The sequence below is a fragment of the Rhagoletis pomonella genome, unplaced genomic scaffold, assembly GCF_013731165.1.
Source record: "Rhagoletis pomonella isolate Grant_MI unplaced genomic scaffold, Rhpom_1.0 Rhpom_scaffold_00008, whole genome shotgun sequence".
In the NCBI taxonomy this organism is placed as follows: domain Eukaryota; kingdom Metazoa; phylum Arthropoda; class Insecta; order Diptera; family Tephritidae; genus Rhagoletis; species Rhagoletis pomonella.
Window position 1 is genome coordinate 39,230,962 of NW_023458562.1, and position 20,846 is coordinate 39,251,807.

Below are 20,846 nucleotides of genomic sequence, written 5' to 3' on the forward strand. Positions count from 1 at the left end.
TTTTTGCATTTGTCGCCAGTTGTAATATGTCTGATAAGTCACATCCCGTGTTTAGGTGCGACTACTAACACCAATCGCCTAAATTCATGCTATGAACAGTTCCATGTGCATTAAATTTATGAAATTTTTGCACATGGACGTCTCAATTGCCATGTAATAAAACTTTATTAATTTGTAATTTGATGGCAGTTCAAAGGTTGCTCGGTCTAGTCTGAAGCTCTACCCAGCATTAGAGCGGATGACGGTAAAGCGGTCGACGGTAAGTTAACAACTGTTCAGTTACCGCAGGGAAATTCGTCCGAGTAAACACAATTGCGGCTGAGGACGGCTTCTGTTAACTGTCATTCTGATTTGGAAATTTTCATCAAAATATTTTTATTTGTTTGGTACATAAAAATCGGTAAAAGCATTTGCAAATTTGTGAGAATAAAAGAAATTATTGCAATCAACAATGTATCGCCCTCGCTGAGCGGTAAAAATTAAAATAAATTTAAATAAACCGAAAACCGTTGGCGTTAAAAATGCTGCTGCCGCAATTATGTGCCATTCCATATATCTTCGTCCTTCGGACAATGCTTCCGGAGCCTTTTGCGGACTCTGCATGACTTAACACCATGCAGAGGTGGTAAATTAACTTTACCATTGGCCAAGGCGCCTAACAGCCATTTTTGATCAAATAAATTTTTTTGCTATAAATACATACATATGCACGATATTTTGATACTTATTTTTTGGTGCCGAGTTTTGCATAACTTTCCATATAAACATTTTCGAACATACATATGAACTTTTTAAGCAACCACAAACTTGAGCTTTATACTAAAATTTAATGGGCTATACAACTGCATACCCACATTTTTTTTATATATTCTAATTAAAAAGTTTGCAATGTAGATAAAATTTTTCTAAATTTTGCATAAAGTTTGAAATGTTGACTTAAGTATATGTTTATTTTATAGAATTAACTTGTTAAATTGTTGCAACCCTGTTTATTTGTCCGACAAAAAATTCCACTCACTTATTTATTTTACAATATTCACAATAATTACATTATAAATACTCTTTGGTAACCTTTAATCAAACTATAGCTCAATATAAAACTGCAAGCGTATATATTAAAGTTTCTAGCTTTGAACAGAATTCACAAAAAAATTTCCAAATTTAAAAAATATTTCATCAAAACTTCAATCAGACCTTTTAGAACAATTTTTGTTATATAGTTTTGTAGCCGACTCAGTTTTAAATATTTAGATTAAGTATGAACTATTGTTTTATTAAAAATTACCGAAAAATATTTGTCATGAATAATATTGCGAATCTTATAAAATAGACCAGTGTGTGGAATTTTTTGACACTGACTATGTACATATGTACATATAATGGTTAACAAATAACGAACTGTTAAGGAACACTACAAGGACCAACTTGGTAGCAAAAATTACTGAATGCAGTCAAAAATGACGGATATGTGACGGAAGCGTGTCACTCAAGTGTACGTGGCGTATGAGTAACTTTCTTTTCTTAACTTCTTTATTTATCCCTCGCTTTCCTTCATTAGTAACTTGATTTTTTTTTTTAACAGAACAGGCTTTAGCACAAATGCAAAAATTTGGCACAGAACCTGTTATATTTTTAAGTTATTCTTCTGTTATAGTTTGATTTTCTTTCATTTTTTTTTATTAAAAAATATAAAAATTAGAATGATTAATTAATTTGTCAAAAACCATGAGCCCTATCGCAAGCGAATTATAAATGTTTTATGGAGAATTTTATTAGCTTTGATTCTACGTTTTCCATTTTAAGATTGATAAATTGGCTCGTAAGATATATGTACGTGATTAAGTGGAACCACTTTTTGTTTTAAGCTGAATAACGGTAAATTGCAAATATCTCGAAAACGAATCCATAAAAAAAAAATAACTCGATTTTCGTAATCACCGAATAATTCTACATAGAAATTGGATAATGGCATCCATTAAACATTTCTGCTGTAAACCACTAGCGGTAACACATATGTAAGTATATGTTCGAGCATCCAAAGCCAACCCCTCCCCATTTGTGGCGAGCGCGCCTTGATATTGTCACACAAAGGGAAGGGACCTACAGTTTTACGCCGATTCCGAATGGCGATTTTATTTTGACGAGAAGCTGTTGGCAGAAATGCACTCAGAGGTTTGCCTGCCGAGAGGCAAACGCTGCTGGAAAAAACCTTTTTGGTTTTTTATGTTGTTTTGAACCGAGTTTTAAGCGAGGTCCTGCGTAAGGGCAACATGCACCGCTAATCACTACACCGCAGCACCTGCCTACTGATATCATCTATAAACAAGTAAGAAAGTCTAAGTTCGGGCGGGGCCGAACATTAAATACCCGGCGCAAGTATTACATATATGGCTTTTCACCTTTCCGAAAGCTACCGCTACATGGTAAGCCGGGGTGTATCAATTTTGAATAAATTAGCGTCCTTAAATTTCGAAATATTGACGTTTCAAGCATTTTTAAAATTTACCGTTATATGAAAAGCCGTAATTTTAGTCCGATTTCAATAATTTTGAACGTTTTGCTTACACGTGGCAAGTACAATAACCATACCGAGTTTGGTACAAATTGGTGGAACGGTTACCGAGATACATATATGAGATCATAAGTGGGCGGTGCCACGCCCATTTTCCAAAATGTTATGATAAGCGTATTTCCTGGTAAAGAATTGTTGCAAGCATCAATTTTGAATAAATTAGCTTTAATATTTACTGATTTATCGAAGATTTCGTATTTCTCCAAATTACCGTTATATGGGATGTAGGCGTGGTTATTATCCGATTTTTAAAATTTTCAGCCATTTGGTATCCTGTACCAAGGCCAATAACTGTGCTAAGTTTGGAAGAAATCGGTGCAGCGGTTGCCAAGATATACACATGTAACCATAAGTGGGCGTGGCTACGCCCATTTTTCAAAAATTTATAATATTCTTATTTTTCGTCTAAAAGTTATTGCAAATATCAATTTTGAGTGAATAATCTTCAGTAGTTACTAAAATATCGCAGTTTTCGTATTTCTGAAAATTACCGTTATATGGGAGGTAGGCGTGGTTATTGTCCGATTTTGCCCATTTTCAATACCGTCCGTCCTACGCCCGAAAGAAGTACACGTACCAACTTTCGTTAAGATGTCTTAATTTTTACTCGAGTTATCGTGTGCACAGACGGACAGACGGACGGACGGACGGACAGACAGTCACCGCTTAATCGATTTCTCTTTTCATCCTGATCATTTATGAATACATTTGTCTATATCTATCTCGATTCGTTTTGCCTGTTACAAACAACCGTTATGTGAACAAAGTTATAATACCCTTGTGCACAAGTGCGCTCGGGTATAAAAACAGACGGTGCTCGTTTCCATTCGATATGAAAACCAGGCGACTTTTCTAAAAGTTGCCAATTACTGGTGTGTATCCACCTCAATATTTGCATTCTATAACGTAAGAATTTTCCTGATTCTTCAGAAAATGGAATTTTTGGAGCTACATGTTCTTGTATCATTATCGTTGGTAGTTTAAAATAATTTGAATCGTTTAATGGGTTTTCATTCCATTTGTTTTTTTATAGTCGTAACAAGAGTTAAATGTAAAGACACGCCAAAACGTAAATTCTTCGAATATTTTCTACAAAGCCAGTGTAAAAAATGAAACCTTTGAATCTTAAGTAAATTTATTGTGCAGGAAATAGTTTGAACAAGTGATTGGTATCATTTTGACATTAATTTCCAACGCAGAAATATGAATAGTTCTCTTATTTTGGCAACAGCATGAAGTAAAATCAACAGCTGTGAACTCTCCTACTACTCTCCACTCTCCTACTCTAACTACTTTCATCTTATTGCGAATTTTCCTAGTTAATGTAGTTGTTGGCATTTTCGTTTTGCTATTATTTTTGCTTCGTTTTCCTTATAGTGTTTTGTTTTGTTTCGTTGATGTATGCGCACATGTTGCCAAAAATTTTTAATTAAAGTTTTCATTCTTCCGACCAAACGGCACTCACCATACGTGCAATGTACGAATAGGCAAGGAAAGCTGCAGAGTGTTGTGTAAAATTGTTCTGGGAGTATATCTATGTAACTATATATGCTTAGTAGTTTTTAGATAAAGTTAAAGTTTTTTTCATACATTTCTAATTGTTCTTCTTCACTGTGAAATTTCAGTCTGCTTTGCTTCTGCTTTATTAAATATGAATTACTTAATTTTTCTATTATTTCAGATAACATTGTTTGCAACAACACCTATGATAATGTGTGGCACGTCCGTAAAGGTTTCAACTTGTTTGCTGGCTCACAATAGTACATATGTATGTATGTCCATTAGACTGGGGGGCGAACAAATATTTGCAATTGCCATTATAAGAATGCAATATATATTTGGACTGGACTACGGCCAGGTATTCGAGTGACTTAGGCTGTCAGGTTAAATATCGAACAGAGTTGGAATCGTTAGAGACTTTTGACGTTTAATTTGTGTACATTATTTGAAAACCCAACACCAAAAGGCACGCACCCAATTACTTGATACCCAGTCTAAGTTAAATATTTCAAGTAGCATGCCACGCCAAATGAGTGATAACGATACCAAAATAGAAGTCGATGCAACTTTCTTTTAATTTCAATCCAAACTAAATCAGGTTGTAATATTTTATTTCCCATCTCTTTATCAAAGCTGTTTATTTAGTTACAAAATTACATCTACACGGTAGAGGCTTGTTGTATATATTTATCCCTCTAAGTTTAACATAAAATGATTATCCCTGGAACTATAAGAACACGCAACTTTCTGTTAGGTGTCACGACCGTTTTTTAATATTTCAAACTTTAATTCAGAAACTCGAAATTGAAAAAATATCGTACCTAGCTAAATTCTTCTATAGGTATACTTCATGAGAATTTTAGTATATATGTGTGACAGGTGGACGTCGTACCTTTTTCATTAGCTCATTTTCCTGCTACCAGTTCGGTATTACTAACATAAATATCCACAAACAATTGAGTACCTTACCTCAATCGCTTCCAGACATACGCTGTTTAAAAATTTCAATTGCATTGAAAAGACCACGCCCCTTCTTCTCTCTGCACACCTCAGACTTTTCTCTATGAATATAGGATTTGTTTTGTACTTACAATATTCTGCCCCAAATTATTTCAGAAATATGTAGTAAGAAAGTCTTACAGACCGTTTCCGTGCACTTGATAAATTAAAAATCTTTGTAACATCTAAATTTTTCATTATTTATCCAGAATTAGTATTTTAGCACAGAAAACAAAAGCTCTTTTCTTGATGAATTATCAAGAATGAATATGGTTTTGACAAATTTCATGTGAACGGCATAATTTTTGTATAAATCGAGCCCTAACCGCCAAAAGGGCATAAGCGACAAAAGGTTCGATTTTATTTTTTGACAAAAATCCATTTCCTACCAGCACACGCACCAGCTGTCAAAATTTCAAAGTCCTACGAAGTATCGTTAACAAGTTATAGGCTTAAATGCCCTATTGTACTCTGTTTACATTTTTTTGTGCACGCAGTGACGATAAGCGTTTTTCTCCATAAAAAAATTGCTACACTTTTGTGTGAAAGATTTGAGGTGCCTCTATTTTTCTTCCAAATATGGACTATTTGATTAAAATTTTTAATCAAAAGGATGAAAATATAATAAAGGTGTATGGAGCTTAACTAGAGACGCACTTGTCCCATACAGTGACACCGATAATTCTGAAGAGTTAGTTGAAGAGGAAAATTCTGTGTTTGTTCCTTAGGTTAGATTAGGTTGATGTGGCAATCGGTCCAATGACTTACTCACTTAGAGCTTGCAGGTTCATTGTGATACTACTGTGAAATACGTGAACCTCAGTGATTATTCTGCATAGAACCATTTTGAAGCTCTTTTGTAGCGTAGGATTGGTTTTATTCCTACACCGGATAGCTCCGTGAGAGGGCTGAAAATAAAGCCTACCTAGAAAGCCCGCCCTGCTCTTAGCTAAAGCTGGGCAGTTACAGAAGAAGTGCTCAACTGTTTCTCCCTCTTCTTCATCTCTGCAACTTCTGCAATATTCATGGGAGAATATGCTTAACCTCGAAACGTGCTTATCAAAAAGCCAATTACCGGTTACACCTATTGTCGGCTTTTGTCGGACACAGAACGTGATGGGAGCTTTTACTTGATACAAATTTTGATAAAATTTCTGTACAAATAATAGGAAGTTCCAGTGTTCTACCATAAACACTTCCAGAAATAGGCAGTTAGAAAAGTTTAGCTTGCAAAGAAAACGCCAAGCCCACTTTTCTAATAACCCCCAGTTTTCAGAAGTTTGGAAGAAGTTTGATATAAAATAAACGCCATTTTTAATTTACGGTCATAGGAGGAGCTTTGTTGTTATATAATATTTTTCATGATTGAGAGATTTACCACCCACTTCTGTGTTTTCTTGATACATTTTTTGTAAAGAAATTTTATCAAGATTTTTATTAAGTAAAACCTCCCTTCGCTTTCTGTGTCAATATTTATAAAATAAACAGCTCTACGATTTCCACAAGAGGGGAACTGATTTCCACATGACTGGAACTGATTTCATTGTCACATCTTAAAAATATGAATTTAAAAGCAAACAAGTAATTTTTAGCAAAAAAAAAACCGACTTCAACTCTCATATAAAAAAAAATATATATATATATATATATCTCATGGTCCACTGATCGGATCTTAACGAGATTAGTACGGGACCACCTCTGAGACACTACCTTTCCGAAAAAAATTATCGAAATCGGTTGACGTGGTCCAAAGTTATGCGGTAACATACATAATACAAAAAAAAATAATATTCCGGCGAACTTCCTCCTTTTTTGGAAGTCGGTTAAAAAGCTTTTGACTGCCGTAAGCAGGTAGAGATATTGGCTATAAATTATGTGAGTCGCAGCTTCAAATGCCGGCACATTCAGTATTTAAATGATAGATAAAAATTTTTTAGTACAGAAAGTTTATAATTTTCACATGAAATTTAAATTTGTAAACGCTTGTCAATAGCATTTTCAATCTTGATAATTTATCAAAAGAGCTTTTGATTTCTGTGCTAGAATACCAATGATTGATAAATAATAAAAATTGACGCATTATAAAGATTTTTAATTTATCCAGTGCACAGAATCGCGCTGTTATAATAGTCATCATTCTATTATACTTGTATACTAATTGGGAAGTTTTGAAATGACCCAAAAAAAAACCCGAAATACGGAAATAAATAGTTTGTATTTTTTGTATTAAAACCTGTTCGTTTGCAAAAAAATCAAGCTACTAACATAAAAATCGATATAGGAGTAGGAAATAATGTTACTCATACGCCATACCGTACATGGCCGTACCGGTGCATACTCGTACATGGCGAATGGGTAATATTTCCATGTTCAAGCTTGAATATAAATTTTATTCGCAATGCAAACTTAAAATAAATGAGATTGAAAGAAAGCACAAAATATTGTTCAATATTTCATTGTCAAAGATTGCATTTTTTCGTAAAAATTAAAATATCTTGAGGGCCTGATCTGGTAAAACTGTATACAGATCCATAATCTACGACCCAATATTAAGTTTACGTATTCGGCATTTTTAAGTCATTGCAAAACAGCGCCATTCGTTTTTTAATTAATAGTTTCGCATTTAAAGCAAAACAGGGCCGAGTGGTGAATAAATTGGTTGCCGGTTGTGATTGCAGCTTTTCGACGTTAAGCTTTCCTTGCATTGTTGGGCGCACATTCTTTGCTGATCCGAGTCGATGTTTGGCCCCAGAGCGTACGAACATCTAAAACACTGTAACGCATGGTCGATTTGTTCCTCGTAGTTTGATGTATCTTTTTGCACTGGCATCTAAAACTACATAATATCATGTGTCGGGCTCGGCGACGTCGATCAGCTTCAGTTCGTTATCGGACGCTTCGTCGCAGAGGCTGAATTTTCCGACAGTGACGCCCAAGATCCCTTCCTTGCCCACCTTGGCAATACTAGTTTTTAGAATAATATCATGTCATATCATATCATATAACCAAATTAATTAGTTCGAATTATTAATCCCAACGGTTTTACCCTCCTTTCTCGCCCAACCGACACGAGGGGCGCGATCCGTTATCGTTCAACAGCAGCTAAAGTAAGGTAGTAGGTATGTATGTTTAAATGGGTAAGGATAACCAACAACAGCAAGTAACGTGGGCTCGAATTCTGACGAAGGCTGATGAGGATAGATTGCCAGATGGTAATCTTCGAAACAACAATAATAACTTCCACTGATTATATTTTGCTATTTTTAAACTGTGCCCAATATCTACTTAAAATAACAAAACAATTTACACTTGCACACAGTACATATGTACCTAATTATAGTATACATGAATGCTCATGACAAGTTGCGAGGCGCTGCACAAAAATAAAATTCTGCAGGCTGGAAAAGTTGCTTTGGCCTATTTTATTGTATTTTCTTTTCCATCAAATAGAAACAAAAATAGATTATATTCACTCACCTGTATATAGGCGTCTTCAGACCCACTTTAAACCAAATTACAAGTGCAACGCGATCGTCCAGAATGGGCGGCGTCACATTGCAGGGCAATTGACCCAATGTGCCCTGGAGGGATTCGGAAATTATGGGAGGTCCTGCAAAGAAAAAACAGACAAAGAAGAAGTACATTAAAAGGCTGAAATTCTAACTTAATTGCGAAAAAAGATACCAAAGAGATGCAGATGAAGAGATTTACCTGAGCGAAGCGAAAGAAATGTAGCGAGAAAAATTTCAAATTATTTGCAAACCATTTTAAAAGACAAATAACCGGAGGAGTCGTGAAACAAATAACGAGTAATTAGCGCTACAAATTACCTGAAGGCAGGCAGTTGGCGGCGCGCAGCAAAAGCACAAGTGGAAAATTCAAGGAAGAGTGGGAAGAGAGTATTTAAAAGATGTGCAAAGAGATAAATAAAAAAGAGGACAAGAAGACTTGGCTGGATTTTTTTTTTAAATTTCTTACGAACTAGCCAAATGGAGGTAATTAGAGGCATGACGTGTAATGTTAAGCGCGGCACAAATGCCGGCAAGGAGTCTATACGCATGCGAGCGTCAGACATCCTTAAGGATTAAACAATGCTGGCCAGAGCGATGTTTTTCATCGCTTGGCTGACTACTTTCTTTCTTATCTCTTGAAATATTTTACAACAAAACTGAGCTACGCAAAAGGATTTTTCAGTGACAGTTTGACTTAAGTTTTTCTATTTAAGTTGTTATTTGACTACTTTTTCTTGTATTTCAAAGGTTTTTTTATCTTATTATTTAAAAATTTACTTCCAGAAGAGTTCGCGTATATCTAATTTATTTAATAGAAGAACAGAAGCTATGTGAAAACCGCCATTTGCTCTAAATTAACTAACAAAATTCTCTTAAATGAATAGAAGTTTAAAATTAGTTAGAAATCTGATAAAAGGACATTATATTTATGTTATTATGGAAAACAAACTTCCGTTAACCTTTCTCTTTTCCTTTCCGCCGCAGTTGCTTTTTTCCTGTAAGCCGAACTTCTAAATGATATTGCTTTTTGTGTTGTCACCATGGAAATGGAAAGTTTCAAATTTAATTATAACATGGACGATGAAACGTCGATATGCAGTTCATTAGCGCCAAAAAACGACAATAGCAACAAATGAGCATGAATGAAAACAAATCAAATTAAAGATTTTCAAATGAGTAGAGTTTGTTTACGGCTAGCACTGATTTGCTTACGTGGGACTAATTTCGCGTACCAATCGCGTGGCGTGCGAAAGGAGTTTTGAAATGTGAGCTATATACGGGGCAAAATTCGCCAAGTGTACCAGGTAAAAAAATTTATGTCACCGATTTCGTTGAAACTTTACTAAATTGTTGTCATTGATGCAAGTAATCAATGTTATAAATGATTTTTCTTTGTCTTTTTTTTCTTTTGAAGTTATGAGAGTTAGAATTTTTACGTTTTTGCACTTTTTCTTATAATCACGAGTTTTCTTAAAATTCGTAGCTTACGTCTAACTTACAATTGAGTATCCAAAGTAAGTGACTTCATAGGATTTTTCCCGCGATTTCCGATAATGACAATAATTTTTTTATAAGAATATTTTTTTTGCACAAATTTTGCAAAACAATAGCTCATTTCGATAGCTTATTTTCTAAGCATTGCAACAATATATAAAATGTTATGGGATCGACATGTGGAACAGAAGTTTCTCCTATCAGAATGCTTGCTAGCCTAACTATTGAGGAACTACTGCACCACTGGGTAAACTGATTGTAAAACTCACATATAGCTTAGAGTGAAAAGTTGCTAACTTCACTTTTTATGAAAAATCATATTTTGATGCAGCAGGCTAAATAAATTAAAAATGCATCATTTTGAAAAGGGTAAAAGTCCCTGTTTTATGTTTTCTCGTTTATATTCAATGAAAGGAAAATTTCCAAAGTCCAAAAAGCTCCGAAAATTTGATAAGGCCAAAATAGCTCGAAACTTTTTAATAAAGATCGAATCTCTCAGATTCGTATTGAGTTTTTCTTTGGTTTAAACAGACAAATTGTTTTATTCAAAGCTTAGCGAAATACTTGAAGAAAATGGCTATGAGAAGTTGTTCCTCCACTGTACAATTTTTAAATTGAGACTTGAGCAACTTTGCACTCTAAGCTAGCGATATATATTAAATCAGAAACATTTTAGAGTAAACGATTTTTTAAAATGTATATAAAGAACCATGTGATTGAGGAACGTATACATCACAAATAACAACGAAATTAATGATTAATAAAAACAAACATTAAACAAAAATATACAAGAGCAATTTCTCTAAACATGTTTATTCTACTCTATAAAGAAATAGCGTATGGCGAATTTTTCGCCGTCTTTTTCGCTAGAACAGCAAAAGATTCAAAGCGGAGCTTTCTAATCTTGACCTGAAGTTTTTACATACAAAACTTACTGATGAACAACATTTGAGGAAAATTACCCTTATCTCAGCCATTACAAATTGTTTGAACTTATTCTATCAGCATGTCGGACAAATTATATTTTTTTCCCCGATTTGAGGATTATTTGAGTAAATTGAAGCAAAAAATTATCTAACTTTTCCTTCAAGCTCTCGGTTTTTGTTTACATTAGCGACGCTATCAGTAAATTTATTTAAATCTTGCAGTCTAAACGGCATTTTAAAAAAATCATACTTCAAAATTCATAAACAAGTTCTTACTATCAATTCGATACTTCAAACTTTTCGGGATCCAGGGATTAATGTAAGCAAATCCCGAAATTATTGTGACCTCAAAAACAGCCGCATCCCGGGGTTCTGGGATTGCCTTCCTTAATGTATGCATACGTACTTTTATGTAACTACGTACATAAAATGACACTTTTCGCAAAATTTTACTATCGCATTTTGTGGTTTCCCTATGCTTCCAGCAAAATTTATGGCTTATAAAATGTGGTGATGCCAATTTAGGTGGAAATATTAAGGTATTTACATACATGTCATGCTAGTGCAATGAAGCAATATTCATGCCTGAGCATTTAAGTATATGATTATATATTTATATTTATTGAAACACTGAGTACCTTAGTAATGAACAAAATCGTGACATTCTCCCACATTCTATGCACGGATGACATCAAACATTTATAGCTTTTCACATACTCAAAGTGCCTCTTAGACGTAAATATACTTAAGTATTGAAACAGAAACAGAGCCAAAAGCACCGCTAAAGGAATGCAGAGTGATTGCATTTAGTAAACCACGCTTAAGTATATGTATATATCAGGCCCGGCCGCAAGGGGGGAATGTGGGTGAGGGTGGGGTTTTGGGGGTTTAAACCCCCCTGTTGCCATTGTTTGGTTAGATGGTAAAGAAATATTTTAAAATCTCAAACATTTTTATTGGGTTTGAGGCCGCTTCTAACGGTTCATATCCCAGTGACCGCGGTGAAGAAGTCTAATGAGGAAATGAGGTGACAGTGAACTATTGTTTTCGACAACATTTTTTCAATAGAAAGAAACGGCCTCGTGCTTGTTAAAAATTGTTGAATATAATGATTAAAATGCCATAACAAATAAAATTTAAGATATCCGTAAAACTTTTTTATTGAAATAGCTTAATGGTGGCAACATTGTTTTCCTTGCAATTAGGGAAACGAAGGGTATTGTGGATTCAGCGGCTAATGGGGCCCACCTATTAAATAAAAGCGAGAGTCATTTAAAATAGCGATTCGAGCACAAATGAACTCTGTGAAGGGAAGCCAATAAATAAGGATATAAAAAGTTTCAAACAAATATTGAGTTTGAAAAGATATTATAGTATGCATTGGATTTTGACCGCTTTCGATGAAAGGATAGCGTGCACTTTATGAAACAAACGATTTATGTCAAGTCCTAGATATATTTGCATATTACACGTTTTTATCCTAAAAATTATTTTTTTATAGATTTCGAATGCTTATTATTTATTTTTTGAAACGAACAAAATTAAGAAATTACATCAGAGAGTATTGTGGCTTATTCGTGTTCGTAGTGTCAGATACTGGTGCTTATAATTTTATATTTTATTATTTTTATAATTTTCTGGAATCATGAGAAAGATATAATATTGTACAAGAATTTAATGTACAGTTGGTGTACCACAATAACCAATGTAAATTACAATATTTTTGAAGCCTTTAATAAACGTTCAAAAAATTTATTCAGCTTGTTCCCCATTTTTTCTAAAAAAATAAATAAATAAAAAACATAAAAATAAATAAAAAACATACATTTATATGACTAAGTGAACATCAAGTCAAGGTGCAGGAATGGTATTTTCAGAGATAGTGGTCGAGAGTTCTAGCTTTAATTTATGCCAGGAAGATTCTATCACTTTTGGTTTCTTTGCTAAAGCTCCCAAAATATTGCATAAAATGCGATTTTTTTACACTTTGAGCTCGTTTTTTTTTCAAAATCTGGAGCTGATGGATTCACTTACGGATTCGTAATCAGTACAAAAAGGTCTATCAAAAACAGCTTTACAATTTGTCGTAACAAATTTTTTTTCTTCTATTTTTGTTGGGCTGTGCAATCCATTAAAAATTAGCGATAATTCAGATCTCCTTTTTTTCTACAGAAATTTTTCCTTATGTGGTCCATAATAATCTTCGCTGCCGTATTTAGTTTTGCAAAATCATTCAATGGATATCATCATGCATGTGTAGACATGGACAGAGAACGAGCACACAATGGGCTAGCTTTTCGCAATATTCATCACAATTTGGATGTTAATGTTGACTAAGTATTGAAATAATTTTTATCCATAGCTCGGTGAATTGCATGCGACTTTTCTTTGAGTTGTGCTGAATTATATGCATAATTAAATACAATATGCGAAATACTGTAAATAAAACAACGATATTCTTGGTTGTTATAAATGACTTTACATAAAACCCCCCCAAAGAGAAATCCTGCGGCCGGCCCTGGAATATAAATGCACGAGTATGCACTACACAATGAATAAGCGAGCGCACTTTATGCTCTAATAAACACGTCCTTCGAGATATCCTTTTATGATGCGTGACAAACTCGCCAATATCCTGACACATACTATATATGTATGCATGTATGTATATTGAGCCCTAACCCTCAAAATAACATAAGCGACATTTTTTTCAAAATTATCATTTTGATGCAGAAATATTACTAAAGCATCTAGTTGCATTTCTGCATCAAAAAGAAAATTTTGAAAAAAATTTCGGTTACGTTGGTTTGGCGGTTAGGCCTCGATATATTTTTAATATTTCAAAACCCTACAAGGAAATGTGTATATAGCTTTCAAAATTTACGAGTAAAGAATAGTGGGCATGCTCCCCTTTAACATATTACGAGTAGTGACTGATGAATTTCATAAATTGAATTTTCAATATTGTGATGCTTTATTTCAATTTTATTTATTTTTTAGCCAAACTCTTCTAAGCTAGGCTATTCTCAAATGTTTGTCGTTTGATTTTGCAAATTCATATATGTATTTAGTTCAGTTTAATTTTGTAACCCTAGTTATACCATCCAGGTACTCGGGTAACTTTTGACACTTATTTTTAAAATAACTTTTTTTTATAAAAGTTGTTTTGATACCTCCCGGATCACCAAGAAATGACCGATGTCCTTTCGTATAACGCATTAACAAATTTTTTCCAATTTAATTAACTAATACAATTTTTTACTAAAAAAAGGCCACGTATAGACCAACTAGCTATCGGGGTACGTTCATATAACAAAGTGTGGGACGTGTGTATTTTGTCTAAAAATATATTATTTAACAAAAAGTAAACATAATGAAATAAAAGGAGTATATAGCCTTTGATAAATAAGTTATAATAAATAATTTACCAGCATCTGGATCGCCTCAAAAGACTTTACCTACGCGGGTTTCGTCAGTCCACCGCTCCGGACCTTCACAATACGAATACGTAGGCCTCCAAAGGTTTTTGTATAGAATATTAGTATTATATTCGGCTTGGAGCACCTTCGTAAACCATCACTATGTAAATTAATTAAAATGCAGTGCATACATTTAGTTTGGATATAATCCGTACGTTTCTACCTATAAATCTGAGCGCCCGGGTGATTTGACGGGTCATTAGCGCAGCCGAATTTCTAGCTCGAGTACAGTATCGCATGTGCACAGTCTTGTATGTGTTGCAAAAAGTTTCTTCTATCAAAATGCACTTTATTTTTGTAAAAAATAGTTTAACATTTCGATAGCCCTGTGTAATAACGGTACAACGCAAAATTTCATGTTTTTGATTTATATGGCAAATCTCCGGAACCATGCGATTCCACGATAAAAAACGTAAATTTTTAAATTCAACGCACAAAAATAAATTATATATCAAATTGTTTGAAATCTATCCCGGAAGCATTAAATTCTTGTGTAGTTTAACAATAAATAAGAAAAAACAATAATTTTTCAAAACTCAAAGTTATGGATACTTCTAGAAGGCGTAGTTTTTGTCCGATTTCTAGACAAGATTTAAGAAGGTCAAGATTTAAGAAGGTCAGGTGCCATGTGTATATAAAATTTGGTAAAGATTGGTGAAGTGGTTTTCGAGATACAAATATTTGACATAAGTGGGCGACCCACGCCCAGTTTTCAAAAAATCTTACGAAAAATTAATTTTCGGTTAGGTTCCATTGAAAATATAATTTTGGAGTAAATATTTAAAAATTCGTTAACCGTACTGCCCAAATATCTGAAAATCCTTACATAAACACATATAAATTCATGGACGTATTTTAGACAAAAATTATTTTAGGTTTTTAGCATTTTCAACGAACTTTATAAAGAATGTTATCTACCGATCACGCTTAATGCCAACCTGTTATGTTTTAGTCTGTCAGCGTGCCATCAAAAAAAGAGAAATTTTGAAGCCAGTCACGCACAGACCTATTCAGACAATATTTGTTATATTTTCAATAATTTCAAAAGCACACAGCTGTAAATGGTCTTATTATTATCTTTAATGTGTAATTAATATGTATATAAACAAACTAGAACAACTTAGTAATTGCTGAAAGCGCAAAATGGCAAAGAACTTAAAATGTTGCCTTTTTGATAATTACGAGTGACAGATTTCTAATTGTTACAGCTTATTTCCAATGAGGAGCACATATTCTTCTCAACGTCTAATAAATTTTCCAATTCCATTTACTATTTGCCATGATTTTTGAAAGTCTCCGTTATACTCAAAACCGTACAAAAGGTACCCAAAGTGACACGTTATAATTGTTATTTTACCTAGCTTGATGGCTTATAAAAATTAAAATTACATTATTAAAATTAAAAAATTAAATAACTTACAAGAACTCGTCACATTTGGTATCAAAATGGCCTTAGTTTTTATAAAAAGTAAAATTACATTAACAAAATTAATTTAAAGGTGAGTGACACAAAGCACGCGGTTCCGGGGATTTGCCCATATAGCGGATTAGGTTTATAAATAACCAAATTTTTCTGTGGCAAATCGAGATAGGCTTAGTTGTTACCAATCCGGCAGAGGCGCAGTTTTGCCATATGTCACAATACCGAAGTAGCCAACACTTACTACTGAACAGTGAGTGGCACATGTCTCACATTTGAATCGTGAATATTGACACAAGTCAAAAACTCTCGACAGATTGTGCTACTTTTACGTGAAATAACAACACTTTTCGTATTGTGCCGTAGTTTCCGTAAGGCACTTGGTAATATTTTTGTGGGTAATAACGACACTTTTCGTCTTGTACCGTTGTTCAGCAATAAAAAGGGAGTTTTTTTCGTCTAACTACTTATATTAGGAGTAGGGTTGCCAGATTTTTTATGCGCGAAATCAGTACGTTAGACTTTTTCATGTTAAAAAAATCATTTCTTTTCAGTACATTTTTATTAAAAGCAAAATTATAAATGTAACAGCCGGTTTCACCAATAATTTAAATGGAAAATGTTTTTTTTTTTTTGTCAATATCCATATAAAATTTAAAAAACTAAAATCATTTTTCACTTAAATTGCTTTCGTGAAATTGACATTTTTGAATAGCAATAATGAGATCATTTCCATCCTCAGTGTTTAAATAGTCAAAGAATTCTATACATTTCATTTAAAAATTACTTTTAATTTGAAATTCACTGTGGAAAAGTACCACTATTTAAGGACTTCATCCATATTTCCTCATTGCTGAAATTAATTTTTTCAAATACGCAAAAACTTTTAAAGACTAAGAACTCGCTAAAAAGAGTATCTAACTCTATGTCTCTTATGCAAAACTCTTTTACAATATCAGCAAATTATGAAAAAAGAATCGTAAGTTATAGGCAAAAGTCATTCAAATATTCATATTTGTTTTTATTAAACTGAAAGTTATTTTCGAGATAACTAACACTCGACAAAAAAAACAAGCCTTATTTTTAATAATTTAAGCTCCATTATATTATCGCAACTGGAATGTAACGATCCGGCGATATGCCTATAATACGATTGATCTTATTGTTGTATTAATTTCTTGGGCATATCAAACATTATCTGAAACATGTCAACTATAATTAAATTATTTTTATATATTATATTATGATGGGGGCTGGGGGGATTCTGACAAAATATTTATTTTTTCACTTATATTTCAACATATTTTGATTAAAAGAAAAATACTGATAAAATAAAATATTTCACACAAACAACAAAAAATAGTATCGATAATCGCATGAGGCTATTGCCTGAAAATTTTAGCGGAATTGTGCTAAATACTATGATAGACGGCCGAGTAATCATAGCCAACATATGTACTGTAGACTGCATCACTGCCCATACAAAAAAAAGCGGTACTGTACATTTTCCACTAGAATTATAAAATCTATGTATTATATTTTAAGACTTCCACCAAAATATCTCGCAAAAATATTAAGATTTACGATCTGAAAATACCTCCAAAAATTGAGTTCTTTTATTAATAAAGAGTTTTTTTTAATATTTTTTGGAAAAATTACCTCAGATGACTGAGTAGTTTAAGCTTAAAAAGTTGGCATAAAAAAAAAAAATAAAGAATTCTACGGAATCAAAATAATGAGATTTTTGATGCTGTTTTTGCCCTTTTTTCAAAGACTGGTTTAAGAAAAACTTAAATAACTCAGCCAAAACCTTACCATTTAGACTTATGAGGTATCATTGGTAAGGTATTTTCTCACCCTTTTAATTCTTCGCGAATAAGCTCATTCAAAATATGAAAAAAGGAGGTGAGATAAACGAGTGTCATCCATGTTGAATTAAGATGTGCTGGCATTGAATAAAAAAAACATTTTGGGACGTGAATGCGTTTTTTTTGCAAAGAAACAAAAAGGGTGAGATAATGATACCTTATAAGTCTATATCGGTAAAGTTTTGGAGCTGGTTTTCAAGTTTTTCTTAAACAAATCTTTGAAAAAAGTTAAAAAACAGCATCAAAAATCTCATTATTATGATTCCGTTGATACACTTTTTTAATGTTTTTATGTACACTGCCGGAGCAACCTATTGGCACAGAAAATTTTTCACAATATATGCAACAATTTTTATTCTGATATTTTTCCGCCAATTTTGTATAAAAATATGGTTCATTCAACAACAAAAAACATAAAAATATAATTCCTAAACTTTGTTCAAAACTCCCGAAAATTCAGCAAATTTTAAAGAAAATTTAAAACTTTTGAATCAGATGAGTATGTAGTTTTACAGCCCATTAAATTCTAGTAAAAAAATGCAAGTTCGGAGTTAGTCAAAAATCGCGTTGATTTTTGAGAATTTTTATGCTGAAGGTGTTTTGCATTTTTCCATATAAAGTATTTTCGTAAAAAAATTTTTGTATGGAAAAGACTGCATGAAAAAAAACCCAAACCAAAAATCAACGGTAATTCCTAGCTACTTAAAACTTGCACTTTATTGTAATAAAATTGATTGGGCTACAAATTTGCTTACTTAAAAAAATTCTAAAAGATCTGATTAAAAAGTTGAAAATCTTCATAAAAATTGCTGAATTTTCGCGAGTTTTGCACAAAGTTTCGGAATTATATTTTTATGTATTTTGTTGTAAAATGGACCATGTTTTTATACGAAATTAGCGGAAAAATATTAGAATGAAAATTGTCGCATATATTGTGAAAAATTTGCTGTGCAATACTTTGTTCCGGCAGTGTAGATTTGGTCATCTGAGGGGATTTTTTCCAAAAAATTTTTTAAGAAACTATTTTGACTACAAAAAGAAAAAATTCCCTTTTTTTTTGGTTTGTACCAAGAAATTCAATAAATTTTCATAAAAACTTCAAGTTTTTTAATTACATTCTGAGTATGCAGTTTTGTAGCCCATTAATTTCTAGTAAATAGAATAAAGTACAAGTTTCAAATGGCTAAAAACTACCATTTATTTTTTAGAATTTTGAAGAAGCTCGAAATTTGTACGAAAGTTTGTTGTATTTTTTTTTAATATTGCACAAATTTGGAAACTTGAATTCACGCGGTTTTTTTTTTAAGAATGAACTATATTTTTGTAAAAAAAAATAACCAAAATTCAATTACAACGAAAATAATACCTTAAAACTTGGCAAAAAGTGGTTCGGCTATAATTTCTTGATCAATGTATGTATTTTTTAATATCTTTAATTGGACACGCACATTGTACATAAAGGAAGTACATAACAAAATTAAAAAATATATGGCCCCCCCCTAAATAAGGCCTTGGTCACACAGACTTATCTCTTTATGTTCTCAAACCATCAAAATCTTTTGGTGAATTTAAATCACATCTGAAATTCTCTGTAAACTGTATGCTAAGGAAATAATCCCACAATAATCAAATAATCTTACACACACGCATTCTTGGTCTGTTTGCAGCTCCTTTAGCCTTCTCCCCCACTTTGGATAGCAGGGATATAAGAGGTGTATTTTTGCTTGGACTTAGTTCACTAAGTCCTCTTTCACACCCTGCCTTAAGCCCTTGGCTATGTCCAGATATCTGATATAGATTGACACCGTAGTGCTGAGGATGTTGTAGGGTTATTCGAAATCTGAAAAGCATATTAAGTCAACACCTTGACAGCAACATAGCCGTCTGCTAAAAATTTCTACATTATACATAAGTTCGCATATGCAAAATGTAATCAACATTTTAGTTATTTAATTATTAATCATGACGATTTATGATATGTGATCTTTGCCATCAGGTTAACCAGATCAGAACCAAAATTCATTTTACGAATCTTTTGCCCTTTGACTGAGCACGGCGGGTATACATTATACATGAGTGGTTAGAGGTATGTACCACCATCCCGTGGACTTCGCTTCGATCCCTGGATCGGGCAATATCTAAATTAGAAACTGGTTTCTAACAGTGGTCGACTCTGCGCAATTAATTCACTGAAAAAGTGGTCCTAAGGCACAGACCACAGATTGACGAGGAAGTTTTTGGCCGATCTTAGCAAAAGTGTAAGCTGCAAAATATTGTTATTATTATTTATATTGTTTAGTACAACAAAAAGGTAGCTGTCAGTTCATTTCTGTTTAGTTGATTGTTTTTAGTTGCTTCATCAAGTTATTCGTATACATACTATCTTATTGCCTTGGGTTGCTCACCAGGACATGCTAGAAACTGGTAAGGTTGACATGTCAACACAACAGTTATACATTGCTGTTAATCAACTAATGAGCGCTTCGATGCACAGTGTGCCTTGTGGAAAAATCTAGATGGACATAATTCATTCCTAGAGTTTTAGAACAGGTTAACTTGTTAACATAGAGCATATACCAAAACCCTGACTGTACCGTTTTTATGTGGTACATTCTGCTGTGGGGTTTGACAGCGTTAAGAAAACGCTTTATAATCTTTTCGATTCTCATAATTATTTTAGTGGGCTTTCTATACTTTTTAACAATCCGTCCGTTGTAGAAGTATGTAGTTTGGTGTGAATTCTTTATACCGCATAATTTTTATGGCGGTATTTATTACATTTATTTTACTAAAAACACAGTAAACTTCTTCTGATATTGTGTAATGGGGGTTTGAAAAAATTAAAGATATACCTAAAGGTGCAAAGTAAATTTTTTTTTTTAATTTAGTTTTTGATGCAGAGTGACAGATAATGCGGAGCTACATCGATTCTTGTCTCTCCTGAACAATTAAAAAAATGGACTTGACACCTTTTCACGTTTAGATAACGATATATATTTTGTAAAATCTATTTCAAAGTCCTTGAAATTGGATACATATATTTGTTAGGTACTCAGCTTCGTCGGTTATGTTTTCA

The 20,846-nt window shown here is 33.0% G+C and overlaps 1 protein-coding gene across 1 annotated transcript in view; it reads right to left on the reverse strand.

Annotated features, from left to right (window-relative positions):
- The window catches only part of LOC118744850 (hemicentin-1), a gene marked incomplete at both ends in the record, with an annotated part of 365,034 nt that overhangs the window by 128,496 nt on the left and 215,692 nt on the right, over positions 1-20,846 (reverse strand). The window contains 1 exon segment of the mRNA XM_036478225.1: positions 8,549-8,681. Coding sequence (XP_036334118.1) covers positions 8,549-8,681 — 133 coding nt within the window.